Genomic DNA, 25,221 nt, shown 5'->3' on the forward strand with positions numbered 1-25,221 from the left:
AACTAAATTCGTAGCGTGTGTGTGTAAGTCGTTAAAAACAATTTCTTGCTCGTAAACATTAAACCAATATTTTAAGAAGAAAGAACAGCTTGGAAGCCTGAGCAGCACGAGCGCTGAGAAATGCGCTTATTTAAAGCGTAAAAAGGCAAACCTTACGTCCTCACCTAAATTTATATGCCATTTTTATGGATGACCCCATACCGTTACATCGTAGCTTAATAGTTAAGTTGCTCATATTTCTATTTTTATGACAACGTTTAGAATTTGCCATTGTTTTGTTAGACCATAGCTACCGCCACTGCGCCCGCTGCAGTCGACACTCAGCTCCGTTTGGGCAAACAAACTTCTGTTTCAGTTGTTGGCTATTTTGTTGTTATTGTTGTCGTTCGATTTTCCATACCATCGAATTAGGTTTTGACTTTGCCTGCAACGTAATTTTGCTTACCGTATTGACATTTGATCTTTATGTTCTTATAAGTTGGCTTTCTCCTTCCCTTTCAAGGTTTCTCTTGTCACGCTTGTCTCCCTTGTTACTATTGTGTATGTTTTCAATGGTACGGATTCAGATTTCTTCGCTTCGTTTCGCTTTGTTTGCCTTGCGGCATCTTTTTATGACTCGAGTGTGTTTGTCTTTTGGCTTTTTATGCTTTCAACAATAAAAAATCAAACTTTTCCTTCAATGTCACAGACACGGACACATGCTGGCACTTGTGCGTAACATGCGTGTGCTATGTAGGTATGTGTTTTGTTAGTATATCCTTTATGGCCACAAAAAATATGAGGTCATCTATTACTGACTTTCAAGCGACACTCATAAGACGCCAATTGTTTTGTAAGTCCTTTTGGCAAACACAAGGAAAAATACCCAGCAATCGCTTAGCAGACATAATTTCTTGGTGTCTACCGGTGTTGTTGTTGTAATTTATCTATATACATTAGTCAATATAATTATGAATGGTTTGTTTGCTGAAATGAAGCATTTAAGATTGCCTAAAAGCTTTGGCATTTTTTTTAAACCTCTTTTAGAAGTAAATATGCAGAAAAATTCAATGAAATGCCGAGAAAAGAAAAGTTCGTCGGTAAACAAACGTATTATGAAGCCTCATATTAATCGAACATCAAAAGCTATCCTTAGAATTCGTAAGTAAAATATAAAAAATATTAATGTTTGTTCGGTCATAGTTATTATTTGCATTTAAGCCAAGCCTATGATAGATAGCCCTAGAGCTGAATTAATACCAAAAAGTCAATTTATTGTCAGATTTAACTCATACCTGAGATATAACCTAACAAAGATAACAAAACTTCTTCTTCTTTACTGACGTAGACACCACTTACGCGATTATAGCCGACTTAATAACAGCGCGCCAGTCATTTTTTCTTTTCGCAACGTGGCGCCAATTGGAGACTCCAAACTTCCACTGCTTCCCCCAGCGAGTCCTGCGTCGAATACATTCAGAGCTGTAGTGTTTTCGTCCATACGTACGACTTGATCTAGCCAAGATGTTCAGTATTTATTTATTATTGCTACTATCAGAAGAAGCTGTCCAGTTAGTTTCATTAAGATATCTCACAAATTTTTTGATATTCGGTATCTGGGACCACGAAATATAGAGTCCGATTTCCAGCATTTTAAAATGATAACTGGCATATATTGAAGACTATTTGTGCTCAATTTTATGCCTAAATCTTGAGATTAAGTTTGGATTACATAATGTGATCCCATTTCTCCTCACCTGACCATCAGCTTGGTTGTGCTGTACTAATAGAGGAAAAGCTGGAGGACATAGAAGTTCACGCTTTGAGACAAACGACGTCATGATAGGGGTCGTGATATAGTCCGATTATAACAAAACATAATAAAATTTGCATTTCTTTCTCACTATCTCCAATTTGAAATAAAGATGGGCACTCAACTTAGTGCAAAGTATTGTACGCATTTACTCATTTCTACCATAAGCACCAGTGGTGCCGGAAATACATAGCTAACAATCAAAGTAAAGCCTTTGAAAATTACGAATATCAAGTGAAATGTCCATAAACGGCGGCGAAGACTAGAGAAAGGACAAGAAAATGAACTTGTCGCTTAATTAAAGTTAAGCCGCCGTCGAGCAACGACAAAGCTTGGCCACCTTTTTGCCAACAATAATAAGTATAATTTTAACAAGAAGTTATAATAACTACGTGAAAAAGAAAAAACATAAAATCACGTAGAAAATTAGATGGCAGAATATGTTGCAAAAGTAGAGACTGAGAGAGAGAGAGCGTGCTGGATATTAGTCGTACTCATATTGTACGCATAGATGACCAAGTTTAATTACAATTTTATTGTTAACAAAATTATGCAAATGTTGCATTGTATACCGCACAAATGTGGCTAACGCAATTAACATTAATTTTGCTAGTTAGAAAAACAAAACAGCAAGAAGAAGATACCGCACAGAGCGCATAAGGAAATACCATCATCATTCATACCGCGCGTATGCAGACCGACCGCATGAAACGTGTGAACCAAACAGGAAAGTTGTTTTTGCTGCTGTCTATTTTGGTACACTGGTTTGAGAAAATCTTAATTTAACAATTTATTTTCAAATTATACCAACATCTTAACGACATTATTAACTTTGGTTGACTCATTCCGAGCGAGAGACTGAAAGAGACCTTGAACGCCTGAAAGCTGTGGGCGGGCGAACGTGTTGTGGTTAGGCAAAAACAGGTTTTAAGATTGTTGTTATTGTTGTTTTTGCGGTTTGCACGGAGAAATACAAACAATTAAGAATTTATACTACATATGATGTACAGTTAGTTAGATAAATCAGTAATATTGTATAAAATGTAATTTTAATGACTCAAATAATGTCTTTTAATCCAGAATTTTTATAAATAGAGAATTTTGAAAGGAATGTAAGAAATTATAGCCATCCGTATGACAAAGCAGTGACAATATATAACAGTACCTAAATGTATTCACAGTAGAAATTTGTAGAAAGAATGACTGCCTTCATGACTGACCTGCTTTTGGGGAGTAAGCTGATATTTATCTCAAACTTCTCTTTAAGATCAGGTACTAAAGGATATCAACTGAATGTGTAAATCATATCACTAACGAATATTTTAGTATGAGAAAGCTCTGTGTCAATTGGGTGCCGTGCGAGCTCACTTTTGATCAAAAATAACAACGAGTTGATGAATCCGACCAGTGTTTGGAGATGTTCAAACGTAATAAACTCGAGTTTTTGCATCGATATTAGACAATGAAAGAAACATGCCTCCATCATTTCAATCCGAAGTCCAATCGACAATCACCCGAGTGAACAGCACACAATGAACCCGATGTAAATCAAGGAAAAATGCAACAGTCGGCTGGCAAGGTTATGACGTCTGTATTTTGGAATACGTATGAAATATTTTTTTATTGACTACCAAAACGGTATCGAAAAGTTGCAGGTTTGCTATAATCTGTATATCACTTTTGAAGGGAACTATGAAGAATAAAAAAACGATTTTTCGGGAACTTTTCGATTGACCTGTTAAACCATCAATTCTAAATCACTGATTTTTCGAACTGTCCTCTGTTATCAAAAGCAGAACATAGTATTGTTACCTAAGGATAGTGTCACTGATTTCGGACAAGCGGCAAGTCCTTACGGCGCGATAACAAGCGACAAAACGCTGCACGTACAACAAACTAAATTATTCATAACGCAAAATGTTAGTTTGTTTGCATGTTTATGTGTTTTGTTGCCTCTACAAAAGACAAATGTCCCTCATAACTTGAAAATGGCAGCATGTTTTTGGGTCTGACTTGTTAGTCTGCAGGCGTAGTCACTTACTCGACTGCCTTTGCTATGTAAAAACTAATTACTAAATGGTCCCTTTACGGTCAACTATCGAAAATATTATACACGTATGTATGTATATACATACATATGTATGTGTTTATACGCTCACATATGTACGAATGTTTGGAAATTCGTCTGTTTATCTTTGCATGTCTGCAGTTGTCTCAAGGCATTATCAACTCGCAAATACACCTAACCAAACCTATAAATACATACCCTCATACATACATACAACACAAATATATTAATAAACGTATGCTTGCGACCCGCATATGTTATGCTTAATAGTTTCATAAGCTCCATTTAAGATTCGCTGACACATGTTTCAAGGAGTCAAGTGGTAATTGCCAGAAGCATCCCTTCACATGTACTCCTTTCTGTGCCGCCTCCCTTCGTCCTGCAGCATTGGTAGTCAAGCTAATTTAGTGGAATGTGTGACATGGCTGGAATAAATTAAATCAATGCTATCATGAGCGCTTAAACTATTATTAAGTACTGTCCTATCCTCTGACGCTTTAGTAGGGCGGCTACTTCTAGGCAACATTGGCGCAGATTTCACTTTCTATGAGGGTACTTTCTTGCCTCGATTTTGATGAGACGCAGTACAAATATATACATATGTATAAAAGTATGCTTGTATATAAAATTAAATATTTACGTTGACATAAATTGATATCAGCAGGTTAATGTCTTCATTAAGGACAAGGGTAGCAAATTTCTTGAGATAAAATAATTATAGCAATAATAACATAACATTCATATGTGCTTTAGAAGTGTAATATACATGTAGATACAAGCAGATAAAAAGGGATTTTGAAAATGACTACGAGCCTTTACTTGTATAAAAAAAAGGAGAACCGGTAGATTTTATCTAAGTTAACGAGAAACTTAATACTAAATTGTACTCTTGGAAGTTTTTAGAATATAAAGAGTTCATGGAATAATAGAATAAATACATCATCTTATGAAATTCGACCCGGACTGGATCATTTACCCTGCGCGCCGAATCGATAAATACTTTTGTTCCCAGATTAGTACACTCTTTTTTTATGTTCGTGTGAAGTTTGATCGCTCTATGTCAATTACTAATGTGTAGCAGCAGTTAGTTAAAGGAGCGAACTGTTTGACTGACGATTTTTGTCATAAAAAGATTTAACAACGAGTTTGTTTGAAATTTTGTGTTGCACAAATGTTTGGGGTCTTTACCACTCAGAAACACAAATATTTGAGTGGTACAGAACAATCAGTGAATGTCATGAATACATTGAAAACTTGCCTCATGCGAGTGGTTCATCCATCTCTGTCGATAACATCGAAAAAGTTACTGAATAATGCTTGAAACCTGTTGTATTGGCATCAGAGAGAGAGAGAGAGAGAGAGGAAAAGATCTCAACATCTCTTATGGATCGACTTACCACATTTTGAAAAATACTTTATCAACCGTATCAACGCTAGACTCGTACCTAAAGACCTGAAACTTTAGCAAACACGATGTTGAGTAGAGGTCGCAAACGAGATGCTTGACAACGCAGCTGAGGACCCTTCAGTCATCAATTCGAACACCACTAGTAACAAAACTGAGCCGGAACCCGAAAAATCAAAATCTGATGATGGCTTATAACAACTGGATAGTAGAATTAAGCCTTGTCATCCCTCTACTGGATCTTTTGAAAAAGAAAACGACGTGTGTCGTGTTTTTTTTTTTTTTTGGCAGTCCGGGTCAAATTTGATCAGATCCTACATATTCTAAAACGAACTAGACAGTGGCATTTTAAGGATTCAGGCTAGCCGGAGTTATTAACAGATTTCTTTCATTTTTGAAGTCAGAGCACATTACATATTTTATAAGCAAAACCTTTTGTACATACGAGCACTAACCGAATATCTCGATTTATACGGGATAACCATTCAAATCGATAATTGATTGGAATTTAATTATGTGAGGAGTATAGGTGATTTTATCTTAGCTTTTAATGGTTTTAAATATTACCGTTATATGGAAACAAAGGTGGCATTAGCTGTATGTTTTCATTACTTATTATAAACCGAGGGTAAGCAATGTTGTCTTTAAGTTTGAATAAGATCTCTCAAATAATCAGGTTCCTAGAGTTACTCCTTGTTTTTATAAAAACTTACTTATTTCCCATTCTTGGTTTAACTTAAAGGCCATTAAATTGAGATAAAGATGATAACTTACAGCCGAACTTAGACTTTTGTAAGACGATACAAGTTGTTCCACACAGTTTTTTATGTACAATAGTGAAAGTGTTCCGGTGTTCCTAGTAAAGTAAAAGAGACTATGTTTCAATTAACTTCATTACTATGGTTAAGGAGGTATTCTACTCGAGAATTTTGAAAAATTCGATTTTTTTTCATATATTTAAAGTTTAGAACCTTAAGAACATATCCTCCAAAGGATTTTTTTAAGAGCTCTCAGTACCTAGCCCGGTAGGTAGGTAGACTCACTTTTTAAACACGTTTTTCTGGAATTTACTTTTTTCCACATTATCTCAAGTTCTATACAACCGATTTACTTGAAATTTTGTATGAACCTTCTTTATATAATTTTATTTTCTGGAAGTCGCCATTTTTCAAAAAAGGTAGGGACTATAACAGCATCCTTACTGATTAAGAATTTCTTTTGATTTTTTTTCAGACCACCAGGAGAGTCAGGATCAATGTCACTAGGATGCGCCATTTTTTTACACCTGTCTCTCCCCCCTCTAATTATTTTAATTTTTAATATTTTTTTGTAAATTTTTTTTCTGTATTCTTAAGATATCAATAAAAATACAGTAAAAATATTTTTGGTTTTTTTTTAAATAAAATTCAAAAAACTGATTTCTAGGGTAGAATACCCCCTTAAGCCCCAATATGTTTTAAAATCAGAGTTTCTAAGCATTTAAGCTGAATACTCATTAGTATGGCTGTTTAATATAATCTAAACAATAAACGTTTATAATCGACTCTATTCTATTTTTCCTTACTTAAGGTTTTTGAACAATACTTTCGTAAGTTTTTCGTAAAAACTATTTAATAATTGCGTAAACTTTTAAATAGCCGACACAATGAGTCATTTAATTTCCATTCTTCCGACTTTTCGTCTGCACGAGTATAAATAAGACGTCCACAATCGGCTGGCAATTTCAATTAATAACAAATCAGGCATTAAAATTGAATTAGCTGTAAATTCGAGTGGCAAATAACTTTACCACAAACTTGCAGAATAAGCAAATGCCAAAACTCAAATCATACAATGTCTTAGAAATTACAACTCCAACTACAACCGAAGAAGAAATGAACAAGTTAAAAGTGCAAACGACGGCAGCCACATTGTTTAGCAATTTTGACGCTAATTTCCGAATTATGGCCAAAGGCATTTAGTGCGTTCCACACAACACACACACACACAAATGCATATATGCGCATACCCAGCCAACAAGATGCATAAACAAACAGAAGCGGCTGTGATATTTTGCCAAAAAGTATATACAAAGGGCTTAATTATAAGAAAACACAGGCAATCGGGAGAAAGTGGAAGCTGTAAGGTGGCCGAGGTGGCTCCAAGAAAACAGCCAAATGAATGAGTGTAGAAATGGTGAGGGTGGAGACCACGCAGACAGCCAACATTTAGCGAAGAAAACTAAAAGTTTCTATATATTTAAGGAACAAGCGCGAACCCGATGGAAGCGTGTGATGTTGGCTTGTAATGAAAAATAATAAAACAGGCGACAAGTTTGCTATAATGTTTAGTTATTTAAATATTTCGATTGAAAGAATAATATTAACATTTTAGTCATAAATATTTTTGGCGGCTATCTACAGCTCTTTAAAAATGAAATAAGTGTGGATTTCGAAAGTATCTAAGGGTATATTTAGTTATCTTCTGAATATTCTGTGTAAAAACAAATTAGGTCCAAATCGCTACTCTTTCTTGAAAGCTTATGTCAAATTTCTTCAAAGTTTTGACTGTTAAGTAGTTTTTGAAATCCATAGAAAAAATACCCAATATATTTGCGTGTAAAACTCTATAATTTGCTCTGATCAAATAAGGGGTTATAAGTTAATTCAATAAGAAAGAAGAGAGCTTAACCAAAGATCCAAGAAACGAAATATGTTTAAGTATAGTCTTGGTTCTTAATGAAAAGAGGACATTAGTATAAGCTATTGAGTTGGTCAGAAAATTAAAAAAAATCTCAGAAGTGTCTCACTCATATTATATCATAAATAATATTTTTACCAGCTCTCTGATGACACTGTGCATTACTCCATCCTGAAAACCAAATCACGCGAATTCTCTACAAACACTGCGGCTCTTCTGTGCATATTTTGGCAAGCCACGCGCTCATCAGTCGTGCCATGATATGTCAATCTTTGCTTGGGGTAAAAGTGGCTAAGAAACAAAAGGATTGTGTGTAGTTTATGCACTGGAATTGAGACATTTAACCTACGCCACTATAATTCAAACCGTCGTTTATGGCATTTAGGCGTTGAATCGCGCGGATGACGTGTTGCGAGGTTAAAAACGTGGGGTTACGATAAGAAAACATGATTTTACGACAGGAACAATGGCAAGCGACAACAAGCATTTAAGCGAGAATATATGTATATGCTGGCTGTTCAGGTTTCCATGCGAGAAGGTACAAACGCGTCGATGCTATGTTTGTATTTTATGTTCATAACTGAGCGCTATTATTCTGGCGGCAATACTCGGTAGCCAAATTGGTTCACTGCAAGGCAAGGCAAGTGAGGAAGGAGCAAAACTTGCGCATAAACGGCAGAACAAGTTGGTGTTATGAATAATTAAATATTTTACTTAAATGCAACCGTGATTTTAACGATATGAGTATGCGCAAGGCTGTGGGAAAGAAGGAGGTTGAGCGTGAGTTTGTTATAGTTGAAAACGAAATTTGCCAAAATTGAAAATACAATGTAGTAGTAAAACAAAATTGAATATATGTATATATATATGTAAATGTTAACTTTCCACTCTTCTGCTTAATATTCTTAATATTAGTTTTTAAAACACATACTTCGCATTCAATTGCTTTTTGTTTCCACATTTTCAATTTTCCTGCGATTAACAAGCACTGATAAAGCGCTCAACCACTCAGGCAATACCAGCACTTCCTGTCACGGTGGTCCGCCAATTGTTTGTTAGTTCTACGAAACAATGATAATCCCGAGGAATTAAAACGCCTACAAAACGTTAATCCCACTCAACTACGCTCACGACTGCACTTACTAACACTTTGTGCCTTAATCCTTAGTGACTAGCTAACAACAAAGTAATAAACTGAGTTGGCATACACTGACTGACGATTTACCGTTATACCATTCCCCATGCTGTTAAAATGCAACGTTTAAAATTGCCCGTAAATTAACGTTTTATGGTGGGAAACATTCACACTAAAAAAGTCTCTTTTTTGAAGTTTAAATGAACTTTTCTTTTGTTTTCACCGCCAAAGGGTGCTAATGTTAATGAAAATAATTACGTTTGGGTCGCAATTGTGGCCACAGCAATAAGTCAGCCAAGTGGAAATTTCAAACGATTGGATACGGTGTGCCATTACCTTCATCGTAGAAACATTAGATACTTAGAAAAAACATAAACTAAAATAAAAAAAAAAAATATATATATATAATACTCGTATATATGTATAACAATAATTATAATTTTCTAGAACTTAGAAAACAAAAAACATAGCATATATTAGAGCACAAGTTCTGAAATTTCTGCTTACATAGCTTCCATTAAAGCATTAGCCTTCTTTCCCGTGTAATAATTTAGTATAACCAATCCTAACAATACAATCCAGCGAGAGTCTTTCTTGCAGAATGCAACCGTATACACATCTACTTTCCTATATTACAACATCTATTTTATTTTGTTTCTGCTTTTTATGCACGCAATTAATTTACGCAATTGTCTTATTCGTTTTTTTATTATTTATTCCTTCTTATCATAATTTAAAGCTGTCAATATTTGCACTCCGTCCTCGGGTTTACTCTAGTGAAAAAATACAATTTTCTTTCTTTCTGCACAAACAATTTTTATTGTTTTCTTTTGGTTATCTCGGCGCCTGCTGATGCTTTACACATTTTTCGCGTTTCATTACGGCTTTGTTTTCCACATTTTCTGCACCTTTACCACCCAAATATCAACAACCTCTCTCACACCTACATACAGGCGGTGCGCTACAACGCATTGCACAGAAACTTTTGATGGAAGTCATTGCGCCATTTGTTTAGTCTGTTATTGTGCTTTTGTACCAACCTGCTGATGCATATAATTATGGAAATTTAAAATGTACGCAGCGGCAGTTGGTGCATTTGCTATGTGACGCCAGCGTTGCTTCTCAAACACCCACCGGTTGTGATTTTCCATCACATTTGTAGTGGAATGCCGGATATGTGCTCTTTTGCTGTTTTTGTAGCATCAATACAAAGATAAGTTTTTTATTTGCGCAATTCAGTAACGAACTTGTCACTGGAAATTTGTATGTGTATTGGTAAGCGGAGGCTAATAAAAAGGCTTCTCTGCAGCTCTGGATGCAAACATTATCAATCATTGAGAAATATTATACATGCATGTTCATTTTATTAAACGCTACTTTCAGTCTAGTATTAAAATTTCGATCCTCACTTACCTTACGATATTTACTCGTGATTTCCGCTTTGAATTCATTTCCTTATAAATAAGCACGCATACGTCTTCACAAGAAACTCAATACAATTTTCATTTAAAACACTGCACATTTTGCACAATCACTTTTTTTCAACACTCGCGCTTAGCTTAACCTTTAATCGAGATATTTACATTACATTAATATTATTAAATCACATATTTGAAAACAAAAAAGCTATTTAAATTTGCCAAAGAATTCGATTGAAAATCATAATTTTTACCGCGTCTTTTACCGTTTCCACTGCAATTTTTACTATCCATCGCCATTCAAACTGCTCCAATTTACTTCCACAATAACACTAGTGTTGCCACCACAGCTTATTTGCTGTATTATTACATCATTATTTAATAATCCATGCGCACCACCATCTACTGTGTATTATACTTTTAATAAATTAGGTCTAATCTATAATTTTATATACTTTTATATAATTTCTTTATTGTATTTGTATGAATAAGCAGCTTAAAAACACAAAACATTCTTTTCATTAATATGTGTTTGCGTATGGCATCACTTGTATGCCATCAGCTGACTGCTCTCATCACATAGCTAAAGTAAAATGTGCGTAATCTTACTCTTTGCAGAATAATATAGTTTAATTTGTTTTGAAATTAATGATATCTTGAAAATAATTGAAACATAAATTGTTAAAATGACGCAAACAATATTTTCCTTTCATTGAAACGGTATCAAAGTGCCTGTGTTGTGAAAACGATGAATGATGCCATTGTGGACAGAGTCAAGTAAACAAGTTGGTCGATAAAAGCGAACAATCACAAATAAGTTTACTGATAAAGTGTTTTGGTTAATTAATTAACTCATAGTTATTAAAATGGATACACCCAAATTGCAACCCATAACAAATAAAGCAAAACATAATTCCGGCAATGCAAATAATAGTGCACCGGACAATGAAGGCTCTACCGGCAACAATTATGGAGGCAGCGCGCGCTTTAATAACAACAGCGGTGGGAATGGCTCTAATGTCATTGGGAGTGATGTCTCTAATCAATCGGTTGGGTCAAACGAGTAAGTAGTAATGTTTATTATTAATATGATTGCATATTAGAATTAAGTGATTTTTTTCTTTGAAAACCTAAAGCAGCTGTTTACGTTTGTCTAATCAGATTTTTATCGCTTTGCATTTTACCCATTAAATGATTGTAGTCACAATAGACACTTGATAAAAAAATTATTGTCTGGGGCAAATTATTTGCTGGTAGCTATTAATTACTTGTTGCCTCTTTGTATCCCATAATAGTTATATTCCTGTATTAAGATTTTATTTAAAATAATTAAGGACTTCTTTATTTCATTAATTCAGTGAATATTTCTTTCTCTGGAAGATTATTAAATCTCATCGAGCAAATATTGATAAAAATATATGTATGTGTGTGTATACATATGTACATATGTATGTATGTATGTATATAAATCTCTGAATATGAGTGGAATGGTATTAATTTTAAGATACGATGGCTATTGCGTTATATGGATATGAGCTAATAGGAAATCAAGCTTTGGATGTGTCAGTATTTCATTGGGAACATAAGAATTTTTGGTGGAATCGGTCGATCCAACAACGCGTTAAACATTTTTCCTTCGCTTAGAAATCTTCACTGCTCGCCAATACCTTCCGCCGCGATTAAAAAAAAAAATATATATAACAGCATTTTTATGCATTTGACTTTATTTAGAAAATGAATTAACCCAAATTTTTTTAGACTTCTTTCACTATTTTGTCACTTTTTGTTTTCCAAATGAGCAATTTCTTGCACACAAGCCCATACACGACATCCTTATGTGCACACCGATCGAAAAAAATCTAAAATTGTTGACAACATAAATTCGTATGCACACAAGCACATATACGAAGAAATTTCATAATGAGAAACCATCAACACCATTTAAAGTATGTTATTTTCCCAACACTATACTTAGATTATGGGGCAGAATTTAACTTCACCCCCACCACCTTAATAAATCCAAAGGACTTATTTTATGCAATCCAAGCCAAAACATTTACAGTGAAACCTCTACTTGGGGACTCCTACAATAAGCAGACACCTCTCTTAACCGGACAAAAATTCAGGACCCAAGTTTTAAGTTGAGTTTTCAGAACAAATGCCACACTACCACCGAACACTCTCATGACCGGACGCGGAATTTTTTATTCTTTTTGATTTTCATTAAAAAAAAGTAATTATTGACAGCGTTACTGCATTCCAGCACGCCAATAATTTGGAAATTTTATAATACGGAATCAAGCATAAATTACGAATAATACAATTTGTAATACGAAATGAACTATGTAACATTATTTAATTAAGTGTGTGTATATGTTTTAGTGAAATTAATATTCATCCACTCCCATAAGCGTACAGAAGTTGTGGATCCGTCAGTGTCCCGTTGTGCGAGGTTTCACTGCATATTGTATTTTGAGAATTTTTTACAAGCTGCAATGTCTAGTGGGAGCCGAATTCCTTTTTACCCCAAACCCATGTGACTGCTCGGTGTCATCATAATAACATAACTGATATTAAAAGCATGCGATATTCAACATTCTCTCTGTTTTCGCGTATATCCTTGCTGTTGCGGCAAAAATGCCACCTCAACAATTTTTTTAAGTGGCTGTTGAGATTTCCTCAGCCCATGCACAACACTTACGTACAAGCTCTTTCCCATCTCGTTTTCATTTTTTTTAAGAAAATTTTAACAGCACATAAAATACAGCTTGAATATTTGCTTTTATGCGCTCTTAAGTAGGCAAATTGTTGTTGTGTTTTATATGTACATAGGTGTATGAGTTCTATTTTTTGTTTGGCCACATGTGTTGCCCATCATATGTAACGCCAGTCATAACGATGCATCTTTCGTTTGGAGCCACAGTGTTATAGCTTTTCAATGTAGCAGCTGTTGTAAAAGAAATATTGTATATTGAAAATGGCAAAAACGTGTCGATTTGTTTCCAAACCAAATGATTTGTAATAGTAACAGCAGTGTATGTGTAATAATATTAACTGTGGGCCACCTTCGCATGTAACATGTATGGTAAATGTATGTATGTATGTACGCAAATGTTAGAGAATTTGGCAAATTGTTACTTTCAACCTCCTAATGTTCTTTTGTGGACTGAATCATAGGAGACATTTAGCTTTAGGCAACTTAATTCATCTTGCTAACACAACAAGCTTCAAATTTCCCGCATTGCTGGCGATTAAGACAAAACCACAATTAACTACGGTTGTAAAAAATTGTTAGAATACAAGCAAAAGAATACAAAATAACAATGTTTAACCGAAAGACATGCCATCTCTGTATGTCCTAGACACAATATTGCCAATATTTTTTTTTGAATCTTTTTTTTAGAACTAACAGACTGCAAGCATCTTGACCGCAGGATAAATGTCTGCAGCTTCTCTACAACTCCAAATCGTGGATTTTGCATGAGTTACTCAACTCAATTTTCCAGCAAATGAGCGCCACATGCTGTAGATTGGGTTCAAATTGAAACGGAGATGGGTTAATGTAAAGTAAGCTGTCCACTCAGCAGTAACTCTTTCTTTTACAACAACATATCTATGAGTAGTAGTCACATTTTTCATTTTGCTATTTCTGACATATACATACATACACAGTATGTGAACAATTGTTTGTAATACGAAATTCCAGCAACATCTGAAAAAATAAGAACTCAAACTCCAAGTTATGCAAATCTCAAAGTTTGTGGTTCATCAGCGAACACATTGTGCGGATGAGAGCGAGTGCTCTACTCATCATTTCATATGTTCTTTCTACGATACTCTTATGGAAAGCTTGTGCACACTTGCACACACCAGCCTATTGGCCTTCGACTCAAGTGTCCTTTACGACTTTCAACAATGGTATGACGTTGGCTACTACATTTTTTCACACATTCCATCATTACAATGTTTACTTAACCGTTCAATGTGGAAGGTACAATTTTTCACGGCTAGTGAAATACCTTCACATGCGGCTTGTGGGAATTCAATTTACACGCCTGATTTTTTTTTAGCAAATCCTCATCGCCTAACCATTTTATGAGTTCGACGAAACCAGACTTTTATCGATAATTGTTAAAACAATTTCAATATGCATGTCCGCCGTTTTTTCCTTTGCCAGTGGACAGAAAAAATAAAGTCGGCAACATTTTTTCCAACCGTAACAAAAGGTAATTTATTAAAATTCCTGAGTGCTTCACATACACATAACTTTCAGGAAAAAAATAAAAATGAAAGTAGAAAAAACACATTCCTGAAATTAACGCAATTAATTTTGCATGTAAAAAAATTAGCGACGCCATAGGACGATCAACGTTGTTGAGAAAAAAGGCCAACCCATATCAAACCAGAAAATATAATACTAAAGAAATTAATAATAAACAAATGATGTTGAAAATCTAAAGAATAATTCTTACCCATACAGAGAAGAATAAAAACGTAACAAATTATTTGCAAACGGCTGTTTTAGACACATAACATAAATACATATATATGTACGTATGTACATACATATGTACCTTATGGCGTCCATCGGTGGTCCGCTTACCTGTTAAAAGTTTGAAATATTTTTGAGTTATTTGCACAGCAGTGGTCACTCAAAAGGTCGTTTTGTTTATTATTAACTCATTTATTATCACGCTCATTTTTTATTTTATTTTACGCCTTCCTTGCGTTTCACTGACGTCTGTATTTGTGTATTTTCTTCAGACCTCTGAAGAACTTCAACGCCTCTTGGCTTTCATTTGCACCTTTTGCGCATATTTCAAGAAAACTTCCTTGTCATCGTCCTTAAGGCCAAAATGTTTAAAGAAAACTCTCAAGTAACCATACCGATTTAAGTTTTGCATACTAGGGTAGCTGCTGTTTTTGTTTTGAGTTGGTACTTCTGAAACCGTTATAACACCAGAGCAGGCTTATTTACATGTAGCCCGATCTTGTGCGTACATACCGTATATGAGCGAAGGTACCTATCAAAGATTGCAATTGTTTTAAACAATCTTCAATTATTACAAATATAAAATCATATTATTGGGAAATAAGATGATCCAAATCATTACTTATTTGCATCTAACTATGACTCCCATAAAAAACTAACCTTAAAAGTGACTAAAAGCTGCAACAATTTCTTAAAAAAAAAATATTTCGTGTAAACGGTTTAGAATAATACTTACTCTATTTATATATAGAAACATCACTCTGATATTCGAAGCCTCACTGTGAATGTTTAAATATCTTGACACTGCCTCTACTACCATGGATCTATTATATTTTTATAATATTTATCACTTTATGGTCGTTTATTTTCGTATTCATGAATAAAAAAGCTTCTGCATATACTGGAATCAAATAAACGAAACAATGGTTTATTATTAACAAAAAACAAAACAAAACAACAAACAAAACTTACATATTTTCAACAAAAAAGTATTAACAATTACACAGTAAAATACAAACTCAACTACCCACCTTCGTAAATGCATAAATAGCATCCCTACAGCAATATTTTATAAATGGCCACTAAAGTATTAAGGTGTGAATGAAAATTAACACATAAATTTTCAGCCTCCTCAGCATAATAGCTTCAAACGTTGCGCCACGCTACTACCTCCTTTCACCCGTATTCCCCAACTGCTTACCATTGCATATAGCCACTGGCTGTTTAGATACTTTGGACCGTTTTCTTATTTTACCATTGCATTTTTCGTGTGCTTTTTGTGTATTCTAATGCCGTTCTTTTTTCGTTATTTTACCTTAGATGGTTTGGCCGTTTCCGTGCGACTAGCTGCTGTCAAAGTTTTTCAATAGCCTTTGTGTGCATGTTTCGGATTTTTGCGCATTTTTTTTTTGTTTGTCGGACACCGAATTGAAGCCAATTGACGCCTTTGCTACGTGATGTCCTTCTACTTGTGGCTGAAGCTGTTACTGATACTGACATTTTTATTATGTTTCATCGAATTGTATTGTTGATTACAATCGGCTATTCTACGCGCTGGCTTCTTCGCTTCATAGTGCCCCCTCTAACTGCCCACAAACGCGCGTATTAGATTGACAACAGCATCTTGTGTAGATGTGAGCATTCGTACGCCACCCAGAGTGCTTTTGCGGTTGGTGGAATCATGTTTAATTTATTTTCTCAAACGTACTCGCTGCAAATTAAAAATAAACAAAACTTGTTTGCATTATTCCACAACGCTAACATACAAACATATGTACATATTAACTTGCCACAAATACGCTTGTATGTGTTTTAGCCATTTACCAATGCTTGCCGCCGGCACGGGAACGCTCTGCATCAGCACGGCGTTGCAAGTTAATGAAAAATCGCGGATATCCTTTTTCTTTAATTATGATTTTAAATTAAAATATTCAAAACCAAATGCTGCGCTGAAATTCAAATTTGTATTTATAGTCTGCGCCAATGGCCAGACGACATTTATTTATACTACTTGTACTTTGTTAAGGCCGGCGTTAAGCAAATGCAAAAATGAAATCAGCTTCCTTTCGAGTATTACAATAAGATGCGCGCCGCTTCCGCTTCTACTAGGAATAAGAAAAGAATACGGAAATAAATAAACGTCAAGACTTTTTCACCAAGCAAAGACAAAAAAAAAATATATAAAAAATCAAATATCCAATTGCTAGCCGCCTGCAATTTACTGTCAGCGCATAACTCATCCTCGCCCGCAGTATATCCGAAAGTAATCCTCAGCCAGCGCCAAACCTCCAGCAGCAACAGTCGGCAAAGGAAAATTTAAGACGACAGCAGGAAGACACCATTTTGAATAACAAAATTATCAGCTGTGCAAACTTTCACCTTGAGTCACAGAGCAAAGGCATAAAAGGTGAAGTAAAAAATATACACTCCTCCAGCAGGACCATACTTGGCGCAAAAAAAGAACCGAAAGAAAACGTATCCACAAGGCGGTGTGTGCAAACATAAAAAATAGGGCTAGGCCTGCAAAAAAAACTGAAGCTCACGTACATAAGCACGTAGCCACCTTCTTCAGTTTTAGTCCGCGTTAGTTGACGCTTCTAAATTCATTTGGGACGGCATTATTAACACTCGACTAAATATGCATTTCTTATGTCAACTCGCCGAAGTTGAGGAAAAACAACAAAAGGGGCACCAAGTATCGTATAATTTATTGGTTTTGGTAGCAAAGAAAGCGTATGGAAGGGGGTAAATTTGTGGCTAGAAAGCATTGTTGCGGATATTTTAGCTGAAGAGTTAGTTTTCCGCGTATAAAAGAAAAATTAAATTAACTAAAACTTTGTGATTTTTAAGCCAAAACATCTTAATAACATGGGTGGAATTGCAAAATTCGAGCGAAGCTGAAGATTCTTTGAGATTTTAATTGAAAGTAAATCGTATGTTGTTTAACTGGAACCGTTAAATTCTCATTTCTCTGTTCGCTAAGTTACAGTTACGCTAAATGTACGAGGTGTGTTCAAAGAGTATCGCGAATTTTGTGTTTTTTCAAAAGTTATTTATTTATTCATGAATATCTATTTTGTCCCCTTCAAAGTAATTCCCATGAGATATTATACACTTGTGCCAACGGTTTTTCCAATCTTCGAAGCACTTCAAAAAATCATTTTTTTTTATCTTCTTCAGCTCCTCCTTCGATGCCGTCTTTATCTCGTCAAGAGAAGCGTAACGTCGTCCTTTCATGGGCCTCTTCAGTTTAGGGAACAAGAAAAAGTCACAGGGGGCCAGATCTGGGGAATACGGTGGCTGCGGCATCATTAGTGTGTTGTTTTTGGCCAAAAAGTCGCGCACAAGCAACGATGTGTGAGAAGGAGCGTTATCGTGGTGCATTTTTTGATAGGTAAAAATCGAAGACGATCCAAAACACGTGCAAGCAAGGCAGTTGTCAACAATTAAATGAACATTCAAAATGGCCGAGCTTGTCGGCATAAGTGAGAGACATGAGTACCAACATAACGCCACAAAAAATTCGAATATATGTAACCCGCGAAAATTCAAAATTCGCGATACATTTTGAACACACCTCATACATTCAAGGCAATACAAGCGAGCAATCCATCTTCATTTGATTATACCAATATCTAATCTTAATTATACCAGTTGTTTGTTCGATTGGTTAGCTTCACATAAAAGTTCTGTTCAAACTATTCTCTGCCGAAAATTAATTAAATACGGTTACTTATGATAGGAATAGATTTTAAAATTTGCTTCCTACTGGCGAAATTGTCAGCCATTGCTCAAACATGTACAATAAAATCCGGTATTGCTTACTAAGATATCTTCTGTTAATATTATATGCACAGAATTATCAACCTTCTAAGTTTTTAGAAAACTATTATATTTTAAGTATACTTTCATACAAGGATTTTGATTGATCACTTTGTATGGGGACCCCATATCGGCGGTTCCGACAAAAGATCGGCTTCTTGGAGAGAAAAAGACGTTTGCAAAATTTCAGATTGATATTTAAAAAACTGAGGACTGGCATATATACAGTCAAACGAACATGGCTAAAACGACTCGGCCCGTTACTTTGATCATTAATATTAATACGTTATAGAGTCTCCGACGCTTCTTTCTAGGTGTTCCAAACTTTGTGATAACTTAAGTAATCGTCTCAGTGTGACCCTCCGAAAACTTAGATTTTCGCGATTTTTTTAATGTTGAAATTAACTAATTGGTCTGGTTTTTTATAATTAAATACATTTTTGACGAATACAAAATTATTTTTTTTTTAAGTTTATTTATTGGGTGTATAATTATTAAATAAATTGTTGAAATTACACGTAAAAAAAGGTTCTCAACGATGTACCCGATTGCCGCAATTTCGATCCAGAACAAAAATTTCAAACAGATTAATCTGTAGGAAAGTCGATATAGCGCTATGGAAGCTTTTTCTTCTTAAATTAGACCAAATGGCGGCGGTTTGAACAAAACGTATCGAATTTGGTTATTTTTTCGACAGTTTTTCGTAGAAAGAATAGAAGAATAGAAAAATTACTAGATTAGATTAGAGAATGACGTTGAAAATGTTCTCTCCAAATTGGATTCTTTCCTTTGAGAGTGGAAACCGTTTTGAAAAACAACATTCTCAGAAAAACGCCTTTAAAAATTGAAGTTGCTATGTTCCCCACTCTGTTCCCTTTCTACAAGAAACGCTGTAGCGACCGTAATAATTTTAATTTCGATTTCAAAATTTAAGAGAATGTTTATCACAGTGTATCCGATATGCAACCAAAAAATCGATTTTTCGAAAATTTCACACTCAGACGATCCCTTAATATAACCGGTTCATAGTATAAAGAAAAAGAATGAAATATTAAAAAATAAACTAGAAAACATCATCATATTGTTGAAGAAGTTGATGAATATCTAAAGGCTGTATGTTGAGCGGTAGCTGTTGATTTTTTAGAAGAACTATATCGAGTATTATATACAAAACACCCTCCAATATAACAATCCAGTTATTATGCCGATTCGCAGTTATACTTATTTTATCGCATATATTATAAAAAAACATAATTCATTTGAATGTTACTGTCATTTACGTAATTTTGCCAAAGAAGAACGAAAGATTGCGAATTTTCAATCAGCGTGTCCACATCTCTACAATATTCAACTCCAACTGAAACGAAAAATGCTTCGCAACAATTTCCTTCGGTAAAATTCGTCGATTGTAGTGTTCAAGGACATGCGCAGTCCAACGACTTTCATTCATAACGGTTTTGGCGCGTTCTTTAACTGTGAGACTTGTTTGCACGTTGCTCTCTCCAAAAGCATTACATTCGCTCTCCCGAAACGTGTTTAGCACGTGCTGTTGTCGCACAATTCGATTACAATAACAAAGTTACTCTTACTTCAGGTCTTAATTGGATCAACACCACGTGATACTGATGCTGGTGCGACCACACCGTCCTGCTATCTGCATGCTCTGCATTCTCACGGGTGAAGAATTTTGCGCTCAGCATTGTTTTACTTTTGCCCCACCCACTGCAGCTTTGCTTTGGGTTGTTGTTGCTATGAGTTTATAATTTGTTTTTTTTTTGTTGTTGTTGTTTGGTTGTTTCGTTTTGTTTTGATTTTTGCATTTATTTATTTAGTTTTTGATTTCGTTTTTCGCTTGAGAATCGTGCTGCAGAGGGTTGTTCGTACGTTCTCCGTTATAAAATGATATCTTTTGATTTTTGTTGCTCTGTTTATCTTTTTGTTGTTGCATACTATTGTATTTTAACCGAATACCCCTATGTCTATGCTACCAACTACTTTATACACAATACATTTGTAGCGTTGCCTGTATAAATATGCTGCTACTCCTGCTGGTGCTTCTGCCGCTGCTCGTAAGTGGCTGAATCCTCACGCCGACAAATCTAGCTGCCAGTCAGTCAGTGGTTGCCTGCTGGTTTTTCGTGGGTCTGTCCAATGTGTGGCGTTCGGTGAATTGGCATTTCATCGCACGACAGCTCCCAAATCGGTCGTTATTAACACCGTCCGTATCGTTGCTGTGTGAGCGCGTGTCGCATGCGGTTCGCGGATACTTGCACAATCTCCGAGTAGGCACGGTGGTACTTTCATTTTTCCCAACGGCCTAAAGCATGACTCGTGCCGTTTGCTCCGCTGGCCAGCAGTTTGGCTGCTTACGCTGTCAACAACATCAACCTTATCACCGTGTGTGGCCGTTTCCGGCTTTGATATCAACGCGACGCAACAAATTCGCACGCACTGCTTTTTCCACACCCACTACCGTGAGGTTGATGTGTATTTCGCCCAGCTGTGCTGTGAAACGTGAACTGGTTAATGGATATTTAAGTGGGTGTTAATTTTTTTTGCGTTATGTGCTATGTGCTATGTGTGGTGTGTGTTTTTATTTGGCCGTTTTGTTGCCGGAAGTTAATGTGAGTCATAAATAATTAAGCGTTTTTCGTGGCCTTGTTCGTGGTGTGTAAAATATCTGACTGATTGTGTTTTTTTTTCCTGATATTCTTAATCGTATATGTGAGATTATCTATCCTGGATTGAGTGTCCGTTGTGATGAGTTTTTAAGTTTATTAAAATGCAATTTAATTGCAACTAATTGGCATAAATGACTGATTTTTCAAATTAAAGACTGTAATTTACAAAATTGAAAAGTTGAAGGAGAAGAAGAAGAAGCAACTTAGTTGCATTAGCGTCATATTTTCAAAGAAAGTGTGCGCGAAAAATTATTAAAAATAACAAAAAAAAACAATAAAATAGTTTTCAAATAAATTAAAAAACAAATCAAAAAAACTAGAAAAAAAAACAATTATAAAAAACTTTTTCAAACCGAGAATTACAGTGTATAAAAGCAAAAAAGTTCATGTGTGAGCGTAAGATTTATGCACTCAATACAGAAAGACGTTATAAAAACGAAAGGTGAGATCTATAATAAATAAATAAAAAACAAATAATATAATAAATAGGTAATATAGATTCATATTTTTGAAAACACGAAAGAAACAAAATCATTGTTTTCAATTTTTAATTTACTTTCTATCTCTGAGAACTCTAAGAACACCAAATTTATTGAAATGAATTAAAAAGTTCTCTTATATTGCTTTTAAAAGAAGAGTATATGATTTTAGGACATTTAAAAAAAAAACCTATTTTTAAAAAACAATTTTTTTATTAAAATCTATTTTTAAAAAATAATTTTTTTATTAAAATCTATTTTTAAAAAACAATTTTTTTATTAAAATCTATTTTTAAAACCCTTTGGCACATTTTATTATCAAATTTGAGGAATATTCTGTTGAATTTTAATGGGGAAATATTAGAAAATCCGACAATGGCAGCCATTATTTTGGACCGTCTCGGAAAAAAGTTCTGTTATATTAGCGTAACTCGATGCGACATCATCTAAAATTAAAAAAAGTCAAAATTACATCGTTAAATAAATACTCGGTTTATAAAGTAATGCTGGCGGGTTTTTCAAAATTTCAATTTTTCAATTTGAAAAAAAAACGATTTTTTGAGGAAAATCGGTTAATTTGTTATAGTAAAATCTTAACAAATTGGAAAACAAAAATCGTATTATGTATAGAAATAGTGTTAAAAATTGCAAAACGATCATTGCGCTAGTTCTGGAATTATGAGATGCACCTATTTTGAGAAAACGATAGTTTTGGCAAAAACGAAAAGTTGTGAAATCTATTGTAAAAGAGAAAAGTAAAAAATTCTTCATGTCCTTGAATGTGCTTTATCCATCGTGGAACCATTAAATTAGTGTTACTAGCTTAACACTCATAAACTTGTGGATCAATTGCAATTGGTTATATGTAGGTATTTGTGATCTTAGAAGCAGCTTTGAATAGGTTACATGCAGCAACAAAATTGCATTGAATAAATATTCTCCATATTATGACTTTTACAAAGTTTTTTAAATAAACTCTAAAATCCAATCCCAATAAAATTATATATTTTAACTTATTACGATAAAATGAGCCCCCATAAAATTTTTTTACAATTAAGTTATTAAGGGATCGTCTCAGTGTGACCCTCCGAAAAATCACTGATTTTCGCAATTTTTTTAATGTTGAAATTAACCAATCGATGCGGTTTTTTTATAAATAAATACATTCATGACGAATACAGTATGATTTTTTTATGTTCATTTATAAGGTTTATAATAGTTAAATATATTGTTGAAATGACACGTAAAAAAAAATTCAATTTTCACGATTGTGGTTGCAGTTTCGATCTAAAACAAACATTTCAAAAAGATTATTAATATGTAAGAAAGTCCCTAACGCGCTATGGAGAGTTTTTTTTTAACAAAAAACAAAAAGTATCGAGTGGGCAGTTTTTCGTAAAAAAAAGTAGGAAGATTTAAAAAAACTTTCATAGCGCTATAGCGAATAACGTTAAAAATGTTTTCTCCAGATTGGAACTAAATGTTTTCAAAACTCTTCCTTTTTGAAAAACAGCGTCCTGAGAAAAACGCGTTTAAAGATTGTCTCGCTCCGTTCCCCACTACTCTTTATTCAAGAAACGCTGTAGCGACAGTAATAATTTGAATTTCGATTTCAAAATTTGAAAGAATGTTATCGAGTTATTGAAAATTTCACACTGAGACGATCCCTTAAAGTTTTCTGATCGATCTGACATTGGTTAATGTAGTTCATTCTCAACAAAGTATATAAGATATATTTTTCAATAAAATCTATATAATAAAACGAGCCTATTAATTTGTGAAATCAAAGTGCGCCAGCTATATCGGTAGTGCCAATACTTTTTTATTGTGTGTAACGCAAATAAGTATTTGTTTTGATTTAATATTTTTGAAATGTATAGTATCTTAAAACTAAAACGAAAAATAGAATCGTTCTGATCTTGGAAATTTCAGATATGTGAGATATAAAAGTAACCAATAACAAATTTTTTTAGAATCCTTTACTTTTGTCAAGTGATATCACTAAAATAGCTTGCCGTACACTTTTTTATTATTTTTTTTTTTTTGGATTAATTATAAGTACAAATACAATAATAAATTATTATTAAAATGATTCTCTTACAACGAATCAAATGATCAATACATTGGAATCAAATAGAAAAGATTCTATATATTATATGTATATTGGGTTGTCAAAAAAGTCTTGCGGTATTTACGCTAGTTAGCGCTGAAAGCGCGTAGTTCTAGTTTTATTCGTCGCATCGGGTCATGCTATACCTTTTTGGAAAGCTCATTTCACGCGCTAACACGTGTTTGATTGATTGTCGTTTCTTTTAAGTCGTTCGTGAGTTATAGCGTCGCAAACATGGAGCAAAATAAAGAGAAAATACGGCATATTTTACAGTACTACTACGATAAAAACAAAAATGCATCTCAAGCCGCCAATAAAATTTGTGCAGTTTATGGACCCGATACAGTTTTCATTTCCACAGCACAACTATGGTTTCAACGTTTTCGTTCTGGTGTAGAGGTGGTCGAAGATGCGCCACGCTCCAGAAGACCTGTCGTCGAAAATTGCGATAAAATCGCTGAATTGGTCGAAAGAGACCGGCATAGTAGCCATCAAACCGTTATAAACCATTTGAAGAAGCTTGGAATCACTAAGAAGCTCGATGTATGGGTTCCACACGAGTTTATTCAATAAAAATACCGCAAGACTTTTTTGACAACCCAATATATCTTATTAACCAATCAATTACCAACCTTTCAAGAAAACTAAATACAGATATTAATTCATGTCGTCATCTTGAACATTTTTATACAAAAGTTTGTTATATGTACATACCTCGATTAGGATTAGGTGTTACAACTGTAACTGTTAGCTAAATATAATCACATATTAGAATTCTGGCATGGAAAAGCTATGCGACGGTAAAGTTCATCCGATTAAAATGCTACTATTCTGTGGTGCTCTGTATGTCTAAACGAGTAAAGTAATATTGCAGTATATCCTTTGACCGTTACTCCTCATAATGATTTCCAGAACCCGTTTTCATATGCTATTTTTGTTGAATCTTTTCGGTTTCACATCGCTTTTCTCCAAAATTATATGAAACACGGTAATGTATTTTATTTGGTCCAGACTGCTCAGATAACTGTGTTTATCGTTAAAAAAATACTTCGGGCTCAACCGGGATTTGAACCCGGGACCTCTCGCACCCAAAGCGAGAATCATACCCCTAGACCATTGAGCCGCTTATCAGAGAAAATT

At 34.5% G+C, this 25,221-nt stretch overlaps 2 protein-coding genes and 1 non-coding gene across 6 annotated transcripts in view; 2 read left to right on the forward strand and 1 right to left on the reverse strand.

Annotated features, from left to right (window-relative positions):
- The window catches only part of LOC105230290 (uncharacterized), a 237,065-nt gene extending 218,629 nt beyond the window's left edge, over positions 1-18,436 (forward strand). The window contains exon 9 of the transcript XR_007421807.1: positions 18,170-18,436. The gene's annotated coding sequence lies outside the window, so the exon portion shown is untranslated. The remainder of the gene's footprint in view (positions 1-18,169) is intronic.
- LOC105230283 (serine-rich adhesin for platelets) overlaps positions 11,064-25,221 on the forward strand; it is a 41,144-nt gene continuing 26,986 nt past the window's right edge. For 2 of the 4 annotated variants that reach the window (XM_011210972.4, XM_011210973.4), the window contains exon 1: positions 11,064-11,560. In XM_011210972.4, coding sequence (XP_011209274.2) covers positions 11,364-11,560 — 197 coding nt within the window. In that variant the 5' untranslated portion in view covers positions 11,064-11,363. Of the gene's footprint in view, positions 11,561-20,629; positions 21,935-25,221 lie in introns of those variants that run through there. The other 2 variants (XM_011210974.3, XM_011210975.4) reach the window with 1 other exon arrangement.
- Positions 25,133-25,204, reverse strand: Trnap-ugg (transfer RNA proline (anticodon UGG)). The gene has a single exon. It is a non-coding gene; the product is annotated as a tRNA-Pro (tRNA).

Source organism: Bactrocera dorsalis, chromosome 2, assembly GCF_023373825.1.
Source record: "Bactrocera dorsalis isolate Fly_Bdor chromosome 2, ASM2337382v1, whole genome shotgun sequence".
NCBI lineage: Eukaryota > Metazoa > Arthropoda > Insecta > Diptera > Tephritidae > Bactrocera > Bactrocera dorsalis.